This window comes from Hakea prostrata, chromosome 7 (assembly GCF_041222555.1).
Source record: "Hakea prostrata isolate BN-2017 chromosome 7, UWA_Hpros_2, whole genome shotgun sequence".
In the NCBI taxonomy this organism is placed as follows: domain Eukaryota; kingdom Viridiplantae; phylum Streptophyta; class Magnoliopsida; order Proteales; family Proteaceae; genus Hakea; species Hakea prostrata.
The window spans coordinates 3,058,773-3,078,620 of record NC_142606.1 but is presented as its reverse complement, the minus strand read 5'-3'; the positions used below and the strand labels follow the sequence as shown (position 1 = coordinate 3,078,620).

At 37.4% G+C, this 19,848-nt stretch overlaps 2 protein-coding genes across 2 annotated transcripts; one reads left to right on the top strand and one right to left on the bottom strand.

Moving 5' to 3' along the window:
- Positions 1 to 2,714: 2,714 nt before the first annotated feature.
- LOC149008993 (Disease resistance protein (TIR-NBS class)) lies at positions 2,715 to 7,439 on the top strand. The gene is made up of 3 exons (XM_089163937.1): positions 2,715 to 2,986; positions 3,157 to 3,276; positions 3,822 to 7,439. The coding sequence occupies exon 3, from the start codon at positions 3,895 to 3,897 to the stop codon at positions 6,874 to 6,876; it is 2,982 nt and encodes a 993-aa protein (XP_089020063.1). The 5' UTR covers positions 2,715 to 2,986; positions 3,157 to 3,276; positions 3,822 to 3,894; the 3' UTR covers positions 6,877 to 7,439.
- A 5,434-nt stretch (positions 7,440 to 12,873) lies between these two features.
- Positions 12,874 to 17,821, bottom strand: EMB1644 (Small nuclear ribonucleoprotein family protein). Its single transcript, XM_089164067.1, has 8 exons — positions 17,734 to 17,821; positions 17,402 to 17,457; positions 17,268 to 17,309; positions 16,962 to 17,060; positions 16,776 to 16,853; positions 15,915 to 15,954; positions 14,085 to 14,252; positions 12,874 to 13,797 (listed from the first exon to the last, which is right to left on the bottom strand). The coding sequence occupies exons 2-8, from the start codon at positions 17,402 to 17,404 to the stop codon at positions 13,775 to 13,777; spliced, it is 453 nt and encodes a 150-aa protein (XP_089020193.1). The 5' UTR covers positions 17,405 to 17,457; positions 17,734 to 17,821; the 3' UTR covers positions 12,874 to 13,774.
- Between the last annotated feature and the right edge of the window lie 2,027 nt (positions 17,822 to 19,848).

Sequence of the window (19,848 nt, the reverse complement as noted above, 5' to 3'; positions counted from 1 at the left end):
TAGCCCGAGTTGAGTTGGATTGGGCTGGTTAGGGTTGCTGCCTCAAGTTTGGTCCAACCTAGCTGAGGCTATTTTTTTTTTCTAATGGAAAGAAAATATAGTGAACCCCAATAAGACATTTACAAATAAATAATAGAAATATTATGTTTTCCTCAATAATGATAAATAAAATAATTTGAAACATTTTCTATACATATTGATAGATTCACATCCTCTACAATTCTCATCCCCTTTAATTTCTTAAATTTTTTATCTAAGATTGTGACACGTGGCAGTTAATTATCAAAATGTAAGAATTATAATGCAATTAGTAACTGAATCTAATAAATTTCTTACAATTTTATCTCTCCCTTTTGTTGATACTTAATTTTAAAGATTTATTAAATTCAGTTCTTAATTGGGTTTTAATTCTATATTTCGAAAATTAACTGCCACATGTGGCAATCTTGGATAGAAATTATAGAAAATTGTAGAGGATGTAAACCCACATTAGATCTGAACAATTCACATTGGTTATCAAATTTTTTTTTAAATGATTATTTCAATAATTAGTTAAATGAAGCTCACAATGTGTTCATATTTGTTCTTGTCATAACATGAACATGTCTAATACAAGCCCTGCCCATCAAGTAGGAATGCACCAGTGATAGGCTGAACTGGCCTTTTATTAAACCAAGACCAGCCCATCAAACTTGACCTTGATTTGGAAAATCTTAACTCAAATCTTAACTCCAATCCAAACTTATGCTATTTTTTTTCAATATAGGAGAGCTTTTTATATCTAAGGGGAGGGATACGTTTATTAAAAGAGAGAGTCGAACGCATGACTTCTTAATAAAAAGTGTTGGTCATTACCAATTGAGTAACCCTATAATAGTTTCAACTCATGATATACTCAGCCCTAACTTCATTAGGGCAGTCCATACCGTCTAATAGAGCTCAAAACCATGAGCTCAACTACGTATGTAATGTTGAAATCATATTGGATTTAGACTTTCAAGTTTTCTACCATGCTCACTGGTAGTGTAGGGTCAAAGTATACACTTGCTACAGAGGAAAGTTGCTTGGTCAAAGTGTGAACTGGAAGTGAAAGTTAGACTTCCAATGAAGCTTGTCTCCCTCATGGATGTTCAATGAATTAGGCTTTGGAAAACCATGGAAGCCCTTTCCTTGTTTGGTGCTTTGAATTTGCAGGTTCAGTTGTGGCCAAAAGTCTACTGGTGTTTTTCTATAACAACTACTTTTGTTTCTTTCAATGGCTTTCAGCATTTTATAATGCTTTCCCAGAAACCTAAATAAACTTGATCATTACCAACCACATTGCTTCACACTGGCAAGTGTCATTAATGGAGTCCACTTTTCAAATTAAGTATTATGTTAAGAGATCAGGCCTAGGTTACCAAAAAAAAAAAAATAGAGATCAGGCCTATGGTTTAGCAACACTTGAACATATATTAAAAGCTTAATACCATGTTCTATGTGGATTATATAATATGAAATCCCACATGTACATATAGGTCCAACTCACACCTATGTGGTAAAGTTAAGCAACCCTTATCTGTTTTTGAACCCTTCCCAATATACTAAGCTAGAAACCTGCAAGTTTTGTCTATTTTGGTTACTAGTTGGTGGAGAGTCCACCATAGGTCTTTAAGGGTCTGCTTTTAGGATCCCTGCTTTTATATATTTTTTGTTGGATTACAAACCCAATATAATCTTCACTATTAGGCTCTGACACTCCAACTGTTTGACTAAAATCCCCAATGAAACTTCCTGGGTCTTGCCCTTCACTATAAGCAATGAACAGTGTGTTTGAGACTTATCTTCCAGGTGTATAGATTGGCTATGGAGCTGCAGAAACTAGGGGCAGTTGGGTTTCATTCTTTGTAATTTATGGGTTTGGAGACAAATGCCTTGTTTGTTTATGTCCCTCTTAAAGATTGTACTCCACCGTTTCTCAAATGTCGTAACAAAACAACTTTTGTTATATAGGGTAAATGCTCCAAGAAAGCTGTGGCTTTGTCTTCCAAGTTTGAACTCTCAGAATCTGAAATTTGGGGACCTTGTCCTCATGGATAGGGACATATTATCAACCGATATGACATTGATATGAATCAGCTGATACAGAATCGGTTTTCTAAACCAAATGATTGATACGACAAACTTAATGGGCAATAAGTATTTGATCTGACTTGATATAGTTGAAGCAAGTGCTGAAGGTTTCTACACAAGCAGGATTTAGGGACAATTTTCTTACATAGTCTTATGCCTTAACCCGAGGAGTGTAATTGTGCCGATAATCAAAGTTACCGATACAAATTCCGATACGGTGAAATAAAACACTGGCGTGACATGGGGGATAAGACCAAAGAAGTTAAGAAGAAATGGAAACTTGTCCGGAAAAGGCAATCCAAGGAGGCCATTCTGGCAAGAAAATTCTGTACTTGGATTGAGATAGTCAAATCATCCTGACCGTTTATCCTATTTTCTTCGATCGTATGCTGGGCCCCAAGACAGTAACGCATCAGACGAAGCCAAGCAAGGTGATGTGAAAATTGGGCAAAAGTTAGCCCGTTCACTAAGTGGGACCCACTGCTCCATGGTACTTCCAATGTATTCTCGCACATTTGCTGTCGGATTAGAATCTAGTCCGCAACAGTCCACGTTCGATGTACCCTTTTGACGCCGAAACGAAATCTCAGATATAGAGACTCGTGTCTTTTCAGTGTTTCAAGCTTCAAATTTTATATCTTCTGGATTCTAAAATTTGAATCTAATGATGATCTCCTCAGTCAAACAAAACTAGAATTAGTTAGGAAAACAAAATCGAAAGCAGAGATTTGCATTGCTGACGCTAGGAGTGCGACTTCTTGGGCTTTATCAGTGTAAAGCTGCTTCATCACACTGGGTTTATTTTCTTCTTCTGCTCATCTCAAATCGCCATTTCTCAAAGCTTGTACAGATTGGGATGGGTAGTGTTTTTATGGTATAACCTAAGTTTCCTTAAAAAATTTCTGATTTTTGGAGAATCAAGCATAGAAATTTTGTGTTAATTTGGATTTTAAATTTAAAAGATTAGTGTTGCTTTTCTTTTACTTTTGTTAAGACAGCTGGGTACTGGGTGCTGTTACTAAGTTCCTTTTTTGTTCATTGCAGTGTTTACTGAGATCTGGAGGAGTTTCGAAATTGGTTTATTACGTATGAAGAAGTAGATTTTTTGGTTGCAGGTCAAAGTTTTGCAATCTTAAGAGTTAAAACCATGGTCCGGTTTTCAATGTAAGTGCATCTTCAGATCTGAAGTAGCAAACCATTGCTTTCTTCTGTTATACAACTGTAATCTATTGAGGATTGATTCTTTTGGAAAAGGGCACTTGAATGCTTTGGGGAACCTTTTCAGATCCATTAGTCATAATGGATTGTCATTCAGAGCTTCTACTTCGTTTTAGTAGGCGTATCTTGTTGTTTGATGAACAATTTTATATGTTTTCAAGTGAGATTGCGAACGCATGGAAAGCGGAGTTTCTCAAAGTTTCTGCTTTGAGTTGGTCCTTGTTTTCATCTTAGGAATTTGGTTTAGTGAGTTGAACTGTTCTCATAAATTTTTAGATTTGATAATTTCATTTTGAGAATAGCAAGACGAATTTCTGATTCCTCTTATATTTTTCACCCACGCAATTCCTTTTGATAATGAAATTTTCCTCTGAAATGCCGTTATTACAAAGTTAAGATCATTTGATTTGTATCTGACTTTGATTGCTTTCCTTTTCACCCCCAGTACCCATTAAGCTGTTTTACTTACCGGACGCATTTTCCAATTTCAGGTCTGGTCTTCTGGTATAGGATGCATGGAAGTTCACATTTTCTGATTGGGCGAGGTTGTATGAAGATGGACATATGGAGCTTCGACAAGAAAGCTCCAAGTTTGGGGCTACTTCTAGTAACCTCTCTTCTTCTTCCTCAGCATTCGTTTCTGCAATTCAGTCGCCTTTTCTCTCTCCAAGATCACCATGTGAAGGGACTGAGTCTCTCCACCCTGACATACCAAACGCGTTGCCTACCAATCCTAGTTCTTGCACTATAAGTGAGAAATCTGGATCTCGGTCAGTTGGATATGCCGCAGCAAATATTTCACCTGCCCCAGTTTATAATTGGAATGCTTTCCGGGAATCAACAACCTGTGACCATGCTGCTTCTTCAATTGACATTATACAAACCAACTCATCTAGTCGCAACAAAGGCAACAAGAGTAGCATCAGTCAACCCAGGCACATAGAGAAGCAGAAAAAGTGGGAGAAAAGCCAAGGAAAGTTCTCTTATACTCGAGTATCAGCTCCACTTTCCTTTAATAAGCGGAGGATATATGATGTCTACATAGGTTACCATGGCCGCAAGCCTTCGCTGCTGAAGTTTTCTAATTGGCTACGTGCAGAGTTGGAAGTTCAGGGAGTGACTTGTTTTGCAGCTGATAGGGCTCGTTTTAGGAATTCCCGAAGCCATGACATTGTTGAGAGAGCAATAAATGTTTGTTCTTTTGGGGTGGTGATCCTTACCAAGAAGTCATTTGGAAATCCATATAGCATCGAGGAGTTACGGAGTTTCTTGAGTAAGAAGAACCTCGTTCCAATTTTCTTTGATCTGGGTCCAGGTGACTGCCTTGCTAGAGATATAATCGAAAAGAGAGGGGAGATATGGGAGAAACATGGTGGTGAACTGTGGGAGTTGTACGGAGGATTGGAGAAGGAATGGAAAGAAGCTATTGATGGCCTTTCACGAGTTGATGAATGGAAATTAGAGGCCCAAGATGGTAATTGGAGAGATTGTATATTAAGGGCAGTGGTTCAATTGGCAACAAAGTTAGGAAGGAGATTTATATCTGACAGAGTGACAAGTTGGAGGGAGAAGGTGGAGAAAGATGAATTTCCTTTCCCTAGAAATGAAAATTTTGTTGGAAGGAAGAAAGAACTTTCTGAGCTAGAACTTATTCTCTTTGGCGATATCAGTGGAGATGCAGAAAAGGAATACATTGAACTCAAGACTAGGCACAGGCAGAAGAGCTTGGTGATAAGCCAAGGTGAAAACAGCAGGAAGGGGGAAGAACTGAGGGATCAGCACACCGAGAGTAGTAGCAACAAGGGAAAAGAACCAGTGGTATGGAAGGAATCTGAGAAAGAAATTGAGATGCAAAGGGTTGGAAGTCCTCAGTGCCAGTCCCGTACTTCATGGGGAAAGAACTTTAAAAGATATGGGAGGAGAAAGAGATCGATGAAAATTTTATATGGAAGAGGGATTGCGTGTGTTTCTGGGGATCCAGGCATAGGCAAGACAGAACTTCTTCTAGAATTTGCATATAGGTTTTCACAAAGATATAAGATGGTTCTATGGATTGGAGGGGCATCCAGGTACATAAGACAGAATTATTTGAACCTATTGTCGTTCTTAGACATTGACATGAGGGTGGAAGGTCATTTTTCTGAGAAAAGCAAAATAAAAAGTTTTGAAGATCAGGAAGAAACAGCCATTTCTAGAGTTAGGAAAGAGCTTATGCGCGAGATACCTTTCTTAGTGGTGATTGATAACTTGGAGAGTGAGAAGGATTGGTGGGACCAGAAAATGTTGATGGATCTGCTCCCTCGATTTGGTTGTCAAACCCACTTCTTGATCTCCACACGTCTTCCTCGGATAATGAATTTGGAGCCTCTGAAGCTTTCCTACTTATCTGAGATGGAAGCGATGTCTTTGATGAAGGGAAATCTCACTGACTATCCAATTCCTGAAATTGATGCTCTGAGGATTATTGAGGGGAAACTCGGAAGGCTTACTATAGGCCTCGGGATTGTAGGAGCAATCCTTTCCGAACTTCCTATAAATCCCAGCAGGCTTCTTGATACCATTAACAGAATTCCTCTAAGAGATATAACATGGAGTGGCAAGGAGGGTTCTATGTTAAGGCGACACACCTTCCTCCTGCAACTTTTGGAAGTTTGTTTCTCAATATTTGATCATGCAGATGGACCAAGGAGTTTGGCAACTAGGATGGTTCAGGTTAGTGGCTGGTTTGCCCCTGCAGCTATTCCAATTTCCTTATTGGCTCTAGCAGCACGCAAGGTACCTGAGAAGCACAAAGGTACAGGGTTGTGGAAAAGATGTTGGCAGAGTCTTACTTGTGGTGCCACATCAACACGCACCAAGAGATCAGAGGCTGAAGCGTCATCCATGCTTGTAAGGTTTTCTATTGCAAGAAGTGGCACCAAACCAGGTTTCATCCAATTCAATGAGCTCATCAAATCCTATGCTCGTAAGAGAGGGACCAGTGGAGTTTCCCAGGCCATGGTTCAAGCAATCAGTAGCCGAGGATTCATTTCGCAGCACTCTGAACATTTATGGGCAGCATGCTTCTTGCTATTTAGGTTTGAGACTGACCCTCCTGTTGTGGAGCTGAAAGTGGATGAGTTGTTAGTCTTTGTAAGACAGGTTGTTCTACCTCTAGCGATCCACACATTCTTCACATTTTCACGTTGCAGTGCAGCTTTAGAGCTCTTACGATTATGCTCTGATGCCTTGGAAGCTGGAGAGGAATCTCTTGTTGCCCGAGCCGAGAAATGGTTGGATAAATCACTGTGTTGGAAATCAGTCCAATCTAATGCACAGTTGAACCCATACCTCTGGCATGAATTGGCACTCTTGAGGGCTACTGTTCTAGAAACAAGAGTTAAGTTAATGAGCAGAGGGGGGCAATATGATATAGGGGATGAGCTCATCAGAAAAGCTTTGTTCATCAGGACGTCGATCCTTGGGGAGCATCACCCAGATACAGTTGCCACCCGTGAAATACTAAGCAAGGTCACAAGACTTCTTACAAATGTCCAAGGCAGATGATTCACAGACAATCTTTCATATAATTCTCCATCTCTGTTCCTTTTTTTGGCAGGAGTGATTCACACACAAATTATTACTATGATTATAGAATGCTAAAATAAATTTGCTTCTCAAAGCTCTGAAGAGGAAAATTATCAATGTTTAGGCCTAGGCCCTTTATTTCCCATTTTAACCAAATTGTAGATCTTAACAGCATATTCTTTCTATTTGTTGTTTTGTTATGGGAACTTCTAGAGTTTTAAAATGAAGAAGGCATAGCATATCTTGGATTTGAATCCTAAGTTGAGAATCATTTGTGTGTCTAACTAATATCCCCTGTTCAAAGAGGGTTGCTTCTTCTGATGCCAACGTTTGGCTGCCACATTAGTTTCATAAACATGATCTTGCAAATACAAGGTTGAGTGTGATTTTTAAGTAATTCCAATCCTGTCTAGTTCAAATATCAATTTGAAACACCTCGCAGGATGTGGGCCTTATTATTATATTGTAAATCTTACTTCCCCAGGTGCTTCTTAAGTTGGGTTATTTTAATGACCTATTGATTCCAGGTGTATGTGATTTATGGTGGCTCTTTTGGCCTGTACAACTAAAATAGAGTTGCAGTTTCTCCTTCTTGCTTGCAACCAGGAGCATTGTCATTCTGTGTATCTTTATAATTATACAATCAGTAACCATAATGCCCTGCAACATTTTGAGATCAGGAGAAACAGTAACTTCTTTTCTTTTTATTTTGTATGTTCCCTCCTTTGATTTATTGAATTTTCTTTTCTCGATGAATAAAATGAAAGATAAGGAGCAACCAGAAGAGTATGGACATGTTGGGTATGGGAACCCTCAAAGGCTTTTCAGAGCACCAGATGTAACTCAATATTCGAAGAACCTTGTTCCTTGGGTTTCTATTAGAGAGTTGCATTGGCTCAGATGGCTTTTTCTTCCATATCTTTCTGGACATTGAATCTCATTGACTCATCCACCTCGGATGCTTAACCAGTGTTCTCCAAAATACAATGGTATGCATTCTTCTTCCTCTTCATCATAATGCATATGCTGTAGTTTATGTCAATCATCGTGGAGCAGATCTCCTCGCTTGACTCCTGTTCAATTTTGGGAGCAAGATGAACCACATGATGGATAAATTGATTCAACTCTAGGAAGACGGCGTTGGCTACTGTGCCAGCTCTTGGCCTGTCAGAATTCTAGGAAAATGGTCGATCAGTCAGTAAGGAAGAGCTTCGTGAGCTAGGGAAAACTGCTTTGTTTACGGCTGCCGAGAAAGGACATCTCAGTGTGATGAAAGAGCTCCTCATGAATTCTAACAAGGAGTGCATTTCTAGGAAGAACCGCTGGCTTCGATCCCTTGCATATGGCTGTCAACCAAGGACAACTGTAATCAGTTCTAATGAACCGTGTATGCATCTTATTTATTTCTACCATGTATGGGACTTAGTTTTGCCTTCCACTTGTAGGGTTTGCTAGTTTTAAATCAGGTCGAGAAAGAGTGGGGGTTGCTTTTTGGACTAGAAACTTGTTTAATTTCATAGATTATGTGACTGCTGGTTTGAAAAAAGGAAATATAGTCTTTTACATGGTAATTGTGTCATTCTAATTTCTTCTCTCCCTTACAAATTGATTTTGTGCCGTTTTTACTTCAAGAGGCTGCTAGGCTTTCCAGATTCCCTTGGCTTCTAGAGGCTGTGGGCATGCTTCAACTACAAGGTCTGTTTGTTTTATAATCCAGTTCCTCTGTCTTATTGTGGCATTAGTTGCTCGGTTGAAAGTATCAAATCCAGGAAGTTCCGTTCTATGTTCAAATTCTTCTACATTCTTTTTCATGCAAAATTAATCCTCTGGTTTCATGTTTCTTAACTTACAAATTGAGTTGATGGTGTAGTTTGAGATATTTCTAAGTTATTCATTTGTTCTGAAACATATTTTCATATGTAGTTATGTGATTTATGGTCTTTGAAAGTATCCTCTGGACTGTATTTTGTTTGCTATGATTCTTATGCAGTTCATAGACTTCCTCAACCATTCAAAGTCCTGCCTCCTCTCAGCAATTTATAGAAACATTTTTGACACGTGTTTTGCTTAAGATTGGTTGTTAATGTATTCTGTTATGGCATCTGTTCAGATTTGAAGAAGGCATAAAATCAATTTTTTATCTTTAATATGTGACCTAGTATCTGACTTGACCTAAGTTTTGAAGATACGTACCTTTGGTCCCTTTAGAAGGACTTTTATTATCCATAGGATGATACAGAATTTTTGAGTAGCAAAGTGCCCTTTTTGCTCTTTGCCAGTTCAGATATAGTACTCATAAATATGTAAGCCTGCTACTTTGCCATCAGCAACGATCATCAATTTCCATATCGCTGGATATTCTCACACTCAATGGCTTCACTCATGTTAGCTGGTGTAATGATATTTGCCCTCAGCAGGCAGCAAATAAGCTTCTTCTAAAGACTGTTTTTCAGGTTCCTTCCCCTAACCCCCCCCCCCTCTTATTCTGGGGGGAGCATATGCTGTCCCTGAAAGTTTACTACATGTTAGAAATTTCAATTGTTATTTCTGCTGATGATATTTCAAGACCAGGTCATGATTTTGTTCAGTCCACGTAAAACAATTTTGTTGCATGTCAGATGTGAGAAAACAAGGGTCTGATCCCAGCTTCGATCCCTTATTCAGCTAGTTGTAGCTTCTATTAATTGTTTTCTAGTTTTCCTTTTTTTGGGGCCTATGGATATTCATAACTAATTATTTCTTCATTGCCCTTAATTTTGTTATTTAGACACCGCTGGAGAACTTGGAACCTATTCTGAGGAAAGACATTCAAAAGTTACTGAACTTCGCATTTTTTTCTGAATCTATTGGTGTTAATGAGTTTGCTTCTTTACCTAGTTGTTCTTACAATGCAGATATGGGATGTTCCTAAACCGCAAGCACACAAAGAAACTCCAATGAGTGAATTTCTCAACGTAAGATGTGCTCTTGCTGCACAACTTTAGCTATATGTTCTTCAATAATTACTAAGAACATATAATATTGTTTGAATGCCAGATTGAAGTTGTGGCACTTTCTAGTTTTGAAGAAAAGGAAGAGCAATTTAAAGAGCTGGTATATAACCTATGATATAGCCAAGGGTTGTCAATTATTAGAACTCAAAAAGAATGTTTATGTAGATCTGGAACGGGAAAAAGGGCTTGAGGGTTTTACAGTTTGGATGGTTAAACAAGGCAGCAAGGGGGGGGGGGATTGGAGGTACCACACTCTCTGGTAGCTTTTTTTATTTTTTTATTTTGGGGGCAGGGGGGGATACAGGGTTAAATTTGTGAAGAGTCTGATGATTAGGTCATGGTTAGGTCTGCTGGAATTAGTTTTTGAAGATGCAGGTTTTGGGAAACTTCATTAGAAGGATCTTTGGGGGTTTTTAGGGTTTGATGGAGGGGATGATAGGGCTTCCTGGTTCAGGATAGTCAGCAAGTTTGTTGGTTTTTTTGTGGGGGGTTGGAATTGTTTTGGGATTGAATGAGGAGGGTGTTAGGGTTAGGGTGGACTTGTTCTTCAAGAAAACCTACTGCTTGAGTTATTCTTCGACGGCTGCAACTCTCACAGCCTGTCCTTTATCAGAAGCCGAGAAGCAGAAACTTCAAGTTAAAGACTGATTTCACAATCACAGTAAGGGTTAGGGCTTTAAATACCACACTGCAATAACCACCCTGGACTTCAACCACCAAGGATCCCTAGCAGCTTGGATTCGAACCACCTTTGAGCTTTAACATAGATTTGGAACACTATCAATCTCTCACAGGGGAGATTAGCAGCAGCTTGCTAAGAGCAGGAAATTGCATAAACTAGAATGCTGTACTCTTCCCATCATGGGGCATATAAAGAGCTTAAACAGCCAGTTATCACAAGTACAATTCTATTGTGGAGAGGACAAAAATAGACTGAAAACATAAATTATATCTTCCCATCCATGGAGGTTCTAACCAAGTATTATTTACTGATTATAAGAGCAAAAAGACTTAAACCTGCACAAATTTAATTCAGCATGCTTTTTTCGAATCTTAAGTTACGCATGCTTTTTTTTGCCCTTTAAATTCTGTTTTGTTTACTAGTGCTGCATCATTGTGTTAGTTGATTTTCTCCAGTGCAAAACTTAGTTTCCTCTTGATTTCTTGTAGTCTTCTAGTTCTGTTATGGTCAGAAACTTCAAATCAATCTTTTAAAATCCTATTCAACTGAATTTCTTAAAAATTCTCCCCAGTTGCCTGATTTCAATCTCTCTTAATTCTAATCCTGTTCATTCTTAACCACTGATGTTATTTTATTCCTTTAAAAAGAAAACATGCTTGGCTTCTGTGTCCTAATTACAAAAATGATGGTAAGCATCATCTTGTTCAAATTATGCACCCTTCCTTGCAATTGAATGAAATGACTCTCTGTTTTCAGTGTGTGTACTTTGATTGAGTATAAATGATTTATTCCTTTGCAGTTTGCTAGTTCATTCTCTTAAATTTGTGATGCATGAAAGAAATTTAATTGTTCCATTGATGCATGAACTTGCTGAATCCTGATTACTTGAGACTATTAGGCCTGGCTGTATGTATTGCCTTTGACACCCATAATGGCTTGTCTACATCATGAAAGAAGAGAGAGGTGCTTTGTTAGAGTGAAGATTGGAGGTCGTGAAGATGGTGAATGAAGACACAGAGGCTTGGCCGGTTGGTTGCATCACATTTGATGGTGCTTTTGTGGCACCATTTATATGATGATGATTTGGGGCTTAACTAGTGGTTTTTCTTCTAATGATGGTTATCACTCTTAGAAGTTAGGTTTCACCGACTGTGATGATGATGGACAGGTCTGCAACTCAAATTAAAATAAAAATGTTGTCTTCATGTTTGACCTGGACATACCATGTAAAGGGTCCAAAATTCTCCTACTGCTAAGATGTCTGATCTTGTACAGAGAAAGTTTTTGCATCTGAACTGACTCATTCTATTATCTTTGTGTTTTATATTACATCAGTTCAAGTAATAAATAAATGAAAATCCTATTAATTATTCACCAAAAAATCTACCCAGATCTGTAAACCCAAAATGGAACAATTGTCGAACGGTATTCCAGATGATGCCATTACTAAAAATTTGGTTAGTGGGAACTTCTTTTTCTTTTCCTTTTCTTTTCCCCCTTTTTACCTTTTGAAAAAGAAATGGAAGCAGAACTTTTATCTTTAACTTTTACTTCTTTAGACTGTCAAATGTTAATGATAGCACTAAAAACTGCAATTATTTAACATACGAATGGAGAGTTTTATATTTACCAATATTTGGATGTTGTTTGAAAACTTAAATTTGATTCCAAGAAATTGACGAAATAGAATGATGGGATTGAAGATCATGGTTTTATTCTTGGTTACAATCTTTATCGTTCCAAATTCTCAGTTGCTTTCAAGAAGAAAGGAATGTGATTTGGAGTCTACTGCCTTTTAGCTGATGACCGAAATTTAATCTTTAGGTGTAATTCTAAAGTACTTTAATGCTTACCCTAATATTATAAAAAAGTAATAACTTATTTGTTAGATCTCGTAGAAATTTTAAAAAAGAAAATTCACAATTCCGTTATTATAATTAAAGAGCATTGTATTAAATAACTTGATAAATATTTTGGTCTATCAGTTTGAAATTTGAATACACTTAATAACGACTAATGGTGTTAGTCTAATTAAGATCCACATGTAATATATTGCATTAAAAATACCCAACACTAGTTTATAATCTATTAAGGAAACCACACATAAAAATCTCTGTTTTTTATATAAAGGATTATTATTTTCAAACATGCTTCACCCAATCCTATTGGTAATTGGAAGAAGAGACCTAGGTCTGGCCTTGTTGACTAAGGGGTTGTATGGTAACGATTCTGGCACACTTATTCTGTGCCATTTGCCCACTTTGGCACAGAAGTCAGGAAAAACATGTATGGTAAATCGGTTCAACTTTTCAGTAATGGGATTGGCAACCGGAGGTTAATACTTTTGACTAGTTGGTGGGCTTTTCATTCAGAAACAAACCATTTCATAAGCCCATAATTGCTCAACCAACTGCGTTTGAACATCGCAGTGCATTGTGCTTTGTTATATTGGTATTTGTATGCAATAAGGTTTCCAAGATGTCCATGACCAAAATGGAGGAGATAAGCAATAGGTGATGGCTCAGTTTCAATCATGTTATATAAGTCCTCTCCTTCGTCTGCTGGAGCCATGGGAACCAGAAAGACAGCTGAGTAAAGAGTGTCATCTCCATATAAGTAGCCAACCTGTATTGCCTTCAGTTGTGCTGAAGATATATAATTTCACATTGAAGAATTTAAGGGTGTGAATTGAGAACCTTGCGGATGGACCTTGATGGAAAGTAAAATTTGCCCCATTGTGACCAAGGATCTGTAAACAACCTTTCTGCAAAAACAGAGTTGAGGATGCGCAGACCCTACCATAATGGGAATCTCGTGCAGTAGGGTACATCTTTTGATATGAAGAACCTTCATACAACCCTTGGGAGCATTTTTGGCATTGACGAAATTCAAAAAAACAAAGAACAAAAATAGACAGTAAAACTTTACATGGAATAATAAGGGTGTGTCAATTCTTATGGTTACGGTAACGTACAATATCACCATCCTCAAACCAATAAAGGAAAACCAAAATAGCCACGACGTGAATAAAATTTACCTCCTCTATTGAAATGCCACATCTAGCTCTTTGGAACAAACGTTTCTTCTGAAACAACTACAACCACCAACAATGATATTATATCCACTGATTTTTTCAGCTATCATTCATCTGCAAGGAATGGTGCACCACCGCAATTGCCACACTCCAATCCTTTAATTTGTATCAGCCACGACCACGACCTCCACCTGTTACAGAATATAGACAGGTTTGAAATATCAGAACAAATAATACTCTTTGATAGCATTACAATTTACAACTCTGCACAGAATCTCAACAAGAATATAGCCTTCAGCAAATGCATTCTTGCTAAGCTGGCAAAGCCGATAATACAGTAGTGTAGAGCAACTCCTGCAGTGGGTATGTACTTGCCAAAAGTTCAAAAAAGTAGCTGTGGTTTCCATAATAAAAACACCAAGGGAACCCATGTTTCTCAGGTCATGTGCTTTACGGTATGAAGGTTAAGAAACTGTACCTCTGTTGGGACCACTCTTGCCACCAGTACCACCCCTGCCTCGGCCTCCACCCATGCCTTTAGCGCCTCCATCATCTTGGCCACGCCCAATACCTTTAGCTGGCCTCCCACCAGCACCTTCTTCTCTCCCTCTTCCCCTTCCACGACCCACTCCAGGAGGCCTCCTATCTGAAGAAATCACTCGGAACAATAGATGAAACTAATATAAGATTTCCATTCATATAGAATATCAACTATTGTACCATTTTTCTCAACAAATGGTTGGGCTGCAGTTGAAAGTAAAAACACGAACTTATTATACAAATGACAACCAGCAACATGGAAGTTACAGGAGCCACAATATCTAGATACCATCCACATTATGCATGGTTTAAAAACTGTCAGTAAGGTTGGTAAGTTCTACTCCAAGAAGTAGCCCATAAGAAGGAACACCCAGGTTTATCAATTTTTGTGTGTGTGAGAGAGATGGAGGAAATATAGACCCAGCCCTCTACAATGGCAAATTGTTCCTTGGCCAATCTTATTCAAACCGAGCCAGGTTTGATTGGTTCAGGCAAGAGCAGCCAGGTATGCATATGTTCTGGTTCACCCAAAGCAACTCCTAGTTAATCCAGTCAAAGTTTTTCATTAAATAATGTCAAAAGCAACTACACGAGGCCAGAACTGGAGAAGCATAATCTGGTCAGTCAAAAAAAGTTGTCAAAAGCCTTGGAATATTTAATTTCCATCGTTAAGTTAGTTCATTGATGGTTATGTAAGTCCTTGAAGATATGCTTAGTTCATTGATGGTTATGTAAGTCCTTGAATATATGGAGTTCATTGAATGGTCAAAGAATCCAGGAGAAAGTCCCAAAGAGAATCTAGGACCATCCCAGTTGCAAAAGGACAAGCTTAGCATTTTCATAAATTAATGTGAATTTTTTGAATTTTCACCAATAGCTATGAGATGCTTACCTAAACTTATGCAAAAATTTCTAGTTATTTACCTTCTATATCATTTTTACTTCTTTTCTTACTCCGATATTTGCCCTTAATTTAAACACATATTTCTTTAGGTCGGCTCGGGTGGTTTCTTTATTGTTTGGGTGAAGTCCTTATGGGGTTTGCTTGCCGATCATATAGGAGAAACAGTGTTTTAACTGACTTCAGTTTTGCAGTTCTCCCAAACCCATGACCCTGTTTACCAAGGATTCCGATTCTTTTGCAAAGACTGGACCACTTAGTGACTCAAATCAAAGCAGGTTACACAGGAAACAGAAACATTCAGTTCTGAATTCTGATAGCACAATGCATGGGATATCATTTTATCAAACCTTCCTGTGTCAACTAGTAATAGATGGCAGACAAGATCTAGAAAATAGGAAACTCATCAGCTTTTTATTTCTTCTTACCCATAGTTTTTTTCAAAGTATATTTTCCATCATTTTGTACATGTGGGAGGAAATTTCATTTCACATGAGCCACAGTACATTTTCTCTAGTTTCAGAACTGAAACCCTTTCTAGTTCACTCTTCAATACAATATTGCTATAATTAGATGTGAACATTTAAATAATCAAATTGCCCATGATTTATGATGACCAATCACTCAAATTGTAGCTCACTAAATTGCTAAAGAATGAGCATAAAAAGAGTTTCCTTCTATTCCTTGTCCCCAAAAAAATTGTATTCTATTGGAAAATTTGAGCCATGAAATATTAAAATTGTTTCTTTTAACATATGAGATCTAAAAGAAGTATACAAAGCCACTGGAATAAAAATGTCAACAGAAAAAAGTCTCTTCAATTTCTTTTAAAAAAGAGCATACGAATAACCATAAAGGAAACAATACCTGATCTGCTTTTGGTTTCTTCCTGAACTTTATCAATCACCTAGAAGACAAAACCATAATTTCCTTAATAAGTTAAAAAAAGATCTCAAAATATTCCAAAGCGAGAAGAAGTTATATTAAGGTCATCAAAGTTAAATTGAGGAAAAAGAAGAAGAAGAAGAAGAAAAAACAAAGGCTTGAAGATATCACAATAGGAGATTAAAGGATATTAATTCTAAGTAGAATTGATTAGCATTAAACTAGAGGACACCAGGAAAAGTTCTCAGAAGTCAGAACAACAGTCAGGGAGTACATACATAAAAAAGAATTAATGCTTATCATACTGCCATGAAAGCAAAAATGAAGCATAAATAAAATTCAGATAACCAATTTAGTTTTATGCCAGGATGATTAAGCACATGAGATACAGCTAGACATGATAGAAGTAAGAAACAAATACGTTGGAAGAAAAGGTTGTTTTCCTACTTTCTTTCCCTTTGCTAGGCTCCCTTCACATTTTCCCCCCTTTTGGTAATTTACTTTTAGTTCATCCAAAAAAAGAATCCAAGGAATACCAAAAGAAGTTGAACGGTTCCATGGTGGATTAAGAGTGAAAAGTAAGTGATTTAAGTGCTACACAAAATAATACTTTCTTAAAATTCACATCAACCATGGCCTCCTTCTGAAACAACCAACATTCATTGTACCACAGGAAGAACAGAGGCTCCTAAATTGAGCCAATATGGAGAAATTGTTTCAACCTGAAAAAATTTCTAATAGGACTTTCAAAGATGCAACAAGAATAATCACAAAGAAAATGAATTTTACCAACAAGAGTGGATCTAAAACACAAATCATGGAGCAATAACTTGTATTTAATACCTCATCCGGAACTCGAAGATACTTAATTGTATTTCCACGTATGTAGCATTCTGGCATTCGCCAAAACCTGTCTCCATCCTACAAGGAAATGAGATTCGTACATGTAACCACATATCAGAAAATATAATTGGCTTCATTGAAACTAATACATAGGATCAAAGTGTTAAAAGAAAGAGATCCATTTACCTTTGAGGTACAGATAACTTCACGAAGGTGGATGTTCATCCAAGTGTCACAATTTACCAAATGCCCATTGTAGGTCTCCCCATTCTTCAGTTCTACCAACTAAAAATGCCCCAAAAATATTTATAAGTAAAGAAACAAAAAGGCCCCTCCCCTTCCAGGACTCCAGAAATAACAAGACAACAACAACAACAACAAAAGCACCAAGAGGGGCAAAAACAATTATACTCAAAATCAATTAGATGAACAGATATGCTACGTGTTTGTGAGTACCCATAGACCATCTCAAAAGGAAAGAGAAGCTCTTACCATGGGATGACCCTGCGCCGTTTTCAGTAGAGAAAGAGGCAACTGCAGCAAAGGTAATTAACAATCAGAATCGCCACCCTTTAAAAAAAAAAAAAAAAATACATCTCGCGAAAATAGATCAATGAGAAACTTACCATCTTCTGATAGACTAAAATACAAAGCCACCAATTGACCTATAAGAAACCGCAAGCTGCAACCAAAAAGTCCTAGCATTATTCCACTTTCTAAACCTTTGCAGATCATACGCTACAGCGAATTTTTTTTTAAATAACCCATACATTACGATAAACCCTAGCTTGTCACGAAGCCTACAGAAGCTACCAGATCTTCAGTTTGAATGATAAAAGACAGAAACGTAAATTGTACGTAGAGCCCTAGAATAATAGAACCCTAACCAGAGAAAATCAAAGATCAATCACGAAACCAAGGAAGAAAGAAAGGGAAAAGGAAACAGTTGAAACCATACCTCGTAAAGTACCTTCTATGGAGGTCTCGAGCGAGCGGTTTTTTTCTTTTTCAAAACGACTGCGAAGTTGGAGCTCGGAGGCAGTAGGTATTCTTTTATGAGAATTAAAAAACAGAAAAAAATTGTATTTAAGACCGTCCAGTAATTCCTTTATGGGACACGTGGATGGGACCGAGTAAATTTTGAAACCAGAATTATATTAGTTAAACGAAACGTATCGGTGTATAGACATTGTGTCAACCTCGGTTCGGTCGGTTCGGTATTGTATCTCACACAGTCCCGTCCGAATAGTTTACCCTCGCATGAGAGTCCGAATCAGCTCCCCCGATGGTTCCCGACCACACAAAACAGTGGGGCCCACGATGAAAAATACTTTTTGGAAAAAAATAAAATTTCAGCCATGGGCCCCACTGTTTTGTGTGGTCAGGAACCCATCATGGAGCACTTTGTGCTACCCCGACAGGGTGAGGATCCGGATTCCTCGCATGGATAGGTTGTAGTTGTGCACATCCTTATAAAATATAGAGACATCATAGACTCTGATCTTCTACTCATTTGGAAAGAAAAAATTTAAATCTACATGGTTAGTCACATGTTAACCATCTAACTATTCGAATTGAAATTTTTTCTCTTCATGTGAGTAGATGATTCAAACTCAACCTTTTCTGGACGTTAAGCACCCAAAAACATACCTAACTCTCTTCCAACTAGTATCACAAAAGTTCGGACAAATTGCGCTGATCTTACATCCCATTACCACACATTTAGGATGAGGGCTGGTCCATTTCTAGATATTTATGGTTTACGTACATTATCAATACTTATGTGAACCACTTTCTAAATATGTGATGGATTGGCGTGAAGAGAGCACAATCTTCTATCGGTTTTTTAATTTTTTTTAATTTTTTAACATCAAAATATTATTATATTAAACTCTTTAAGATTTTTATTTTTTTTTTGGAGAAAAATTAAACTCTCTAAGATCACAAACTTGGAGGGTAAAAACTTGTTGTCCAACATGAATAAAGGTGGTATATTCCATCAGCACCTATTGTGCGGAAAAAAAAATTATTGCTCCTCTAGCTATATATATATTTTTTTTTGTGAAATAAAAAGTTTCATTAAAACAATATTAGTGCTGAAAGCACTTACACATAGTATCTATACAGCGACTACAGTCATCAACCTATATGGCTGCATAGTTTGCATGCTTTTCAAAAAAACAATTGGAGCACTGGGTTGGGGAATTCAACATATTTCACATATTTGTTGTGTTACGCAATTCCATCAATGCTGGCAATTCGTCGAGAGGCCACTTTTCTGTTGATGGGCATGGCGAAAGCTTTGTAATCTGATGATGGTTGGTCCAAATTTCATCAATTTTTATTCCCCTATCGGTTGCTTTACCCATCCCTAGCTGTAGGGCAAAAAATTTGGCGTCCAAAATCCCTTATAGTCTTCTTTTTTCAAAATTGACAGTCTGTAGATGTTTGTCTCTGCATATCCCAATGCTCCAACCTGTTACTCATAGGTGTTGATAAGGTAGCCCTGCCTATATCAAAATATTTTTATTAGATTAAAGAATATACATACACCAATTCCTTTCAAGTTCATCTAAAGCAAAATTATTGAGCCCAATTTCATGATTGACCAAAGATACTCTATTTTCATTATTCTGTAAGTTCAATACCTTAATCCAATGATTTGTACTTTTTAATACCCCCACTGAGTTTGGTATCTTGTTGTTAAACACCCTCATACAATCCGCATACATCGGAACTTCAAAGTGTCTATAGAAATTGAATGTCGTTTGAGTCCTTAAAAACTGAAACAACATAATCAAACCTTTATAGTTGAGATATAGGATCATAACTAATATTAGAGATCTACCTAATTTATGGTTATGATGATGGGATGTGATGATCGTATAGATTTTATTTATTATTATATTTTTTTTTATGGTGCAAGGTTGTCTACATATTAACGCAAAGAATGATCCTTCAAAATGATGAATTTTCATGAGTGCATATGATTGATAATATATGTGGTGTAAGAATGCTTTGATGGTGGAGAACTTCTAGTTTTGTTTATACGCACCTATTTTTGTTGATGGAT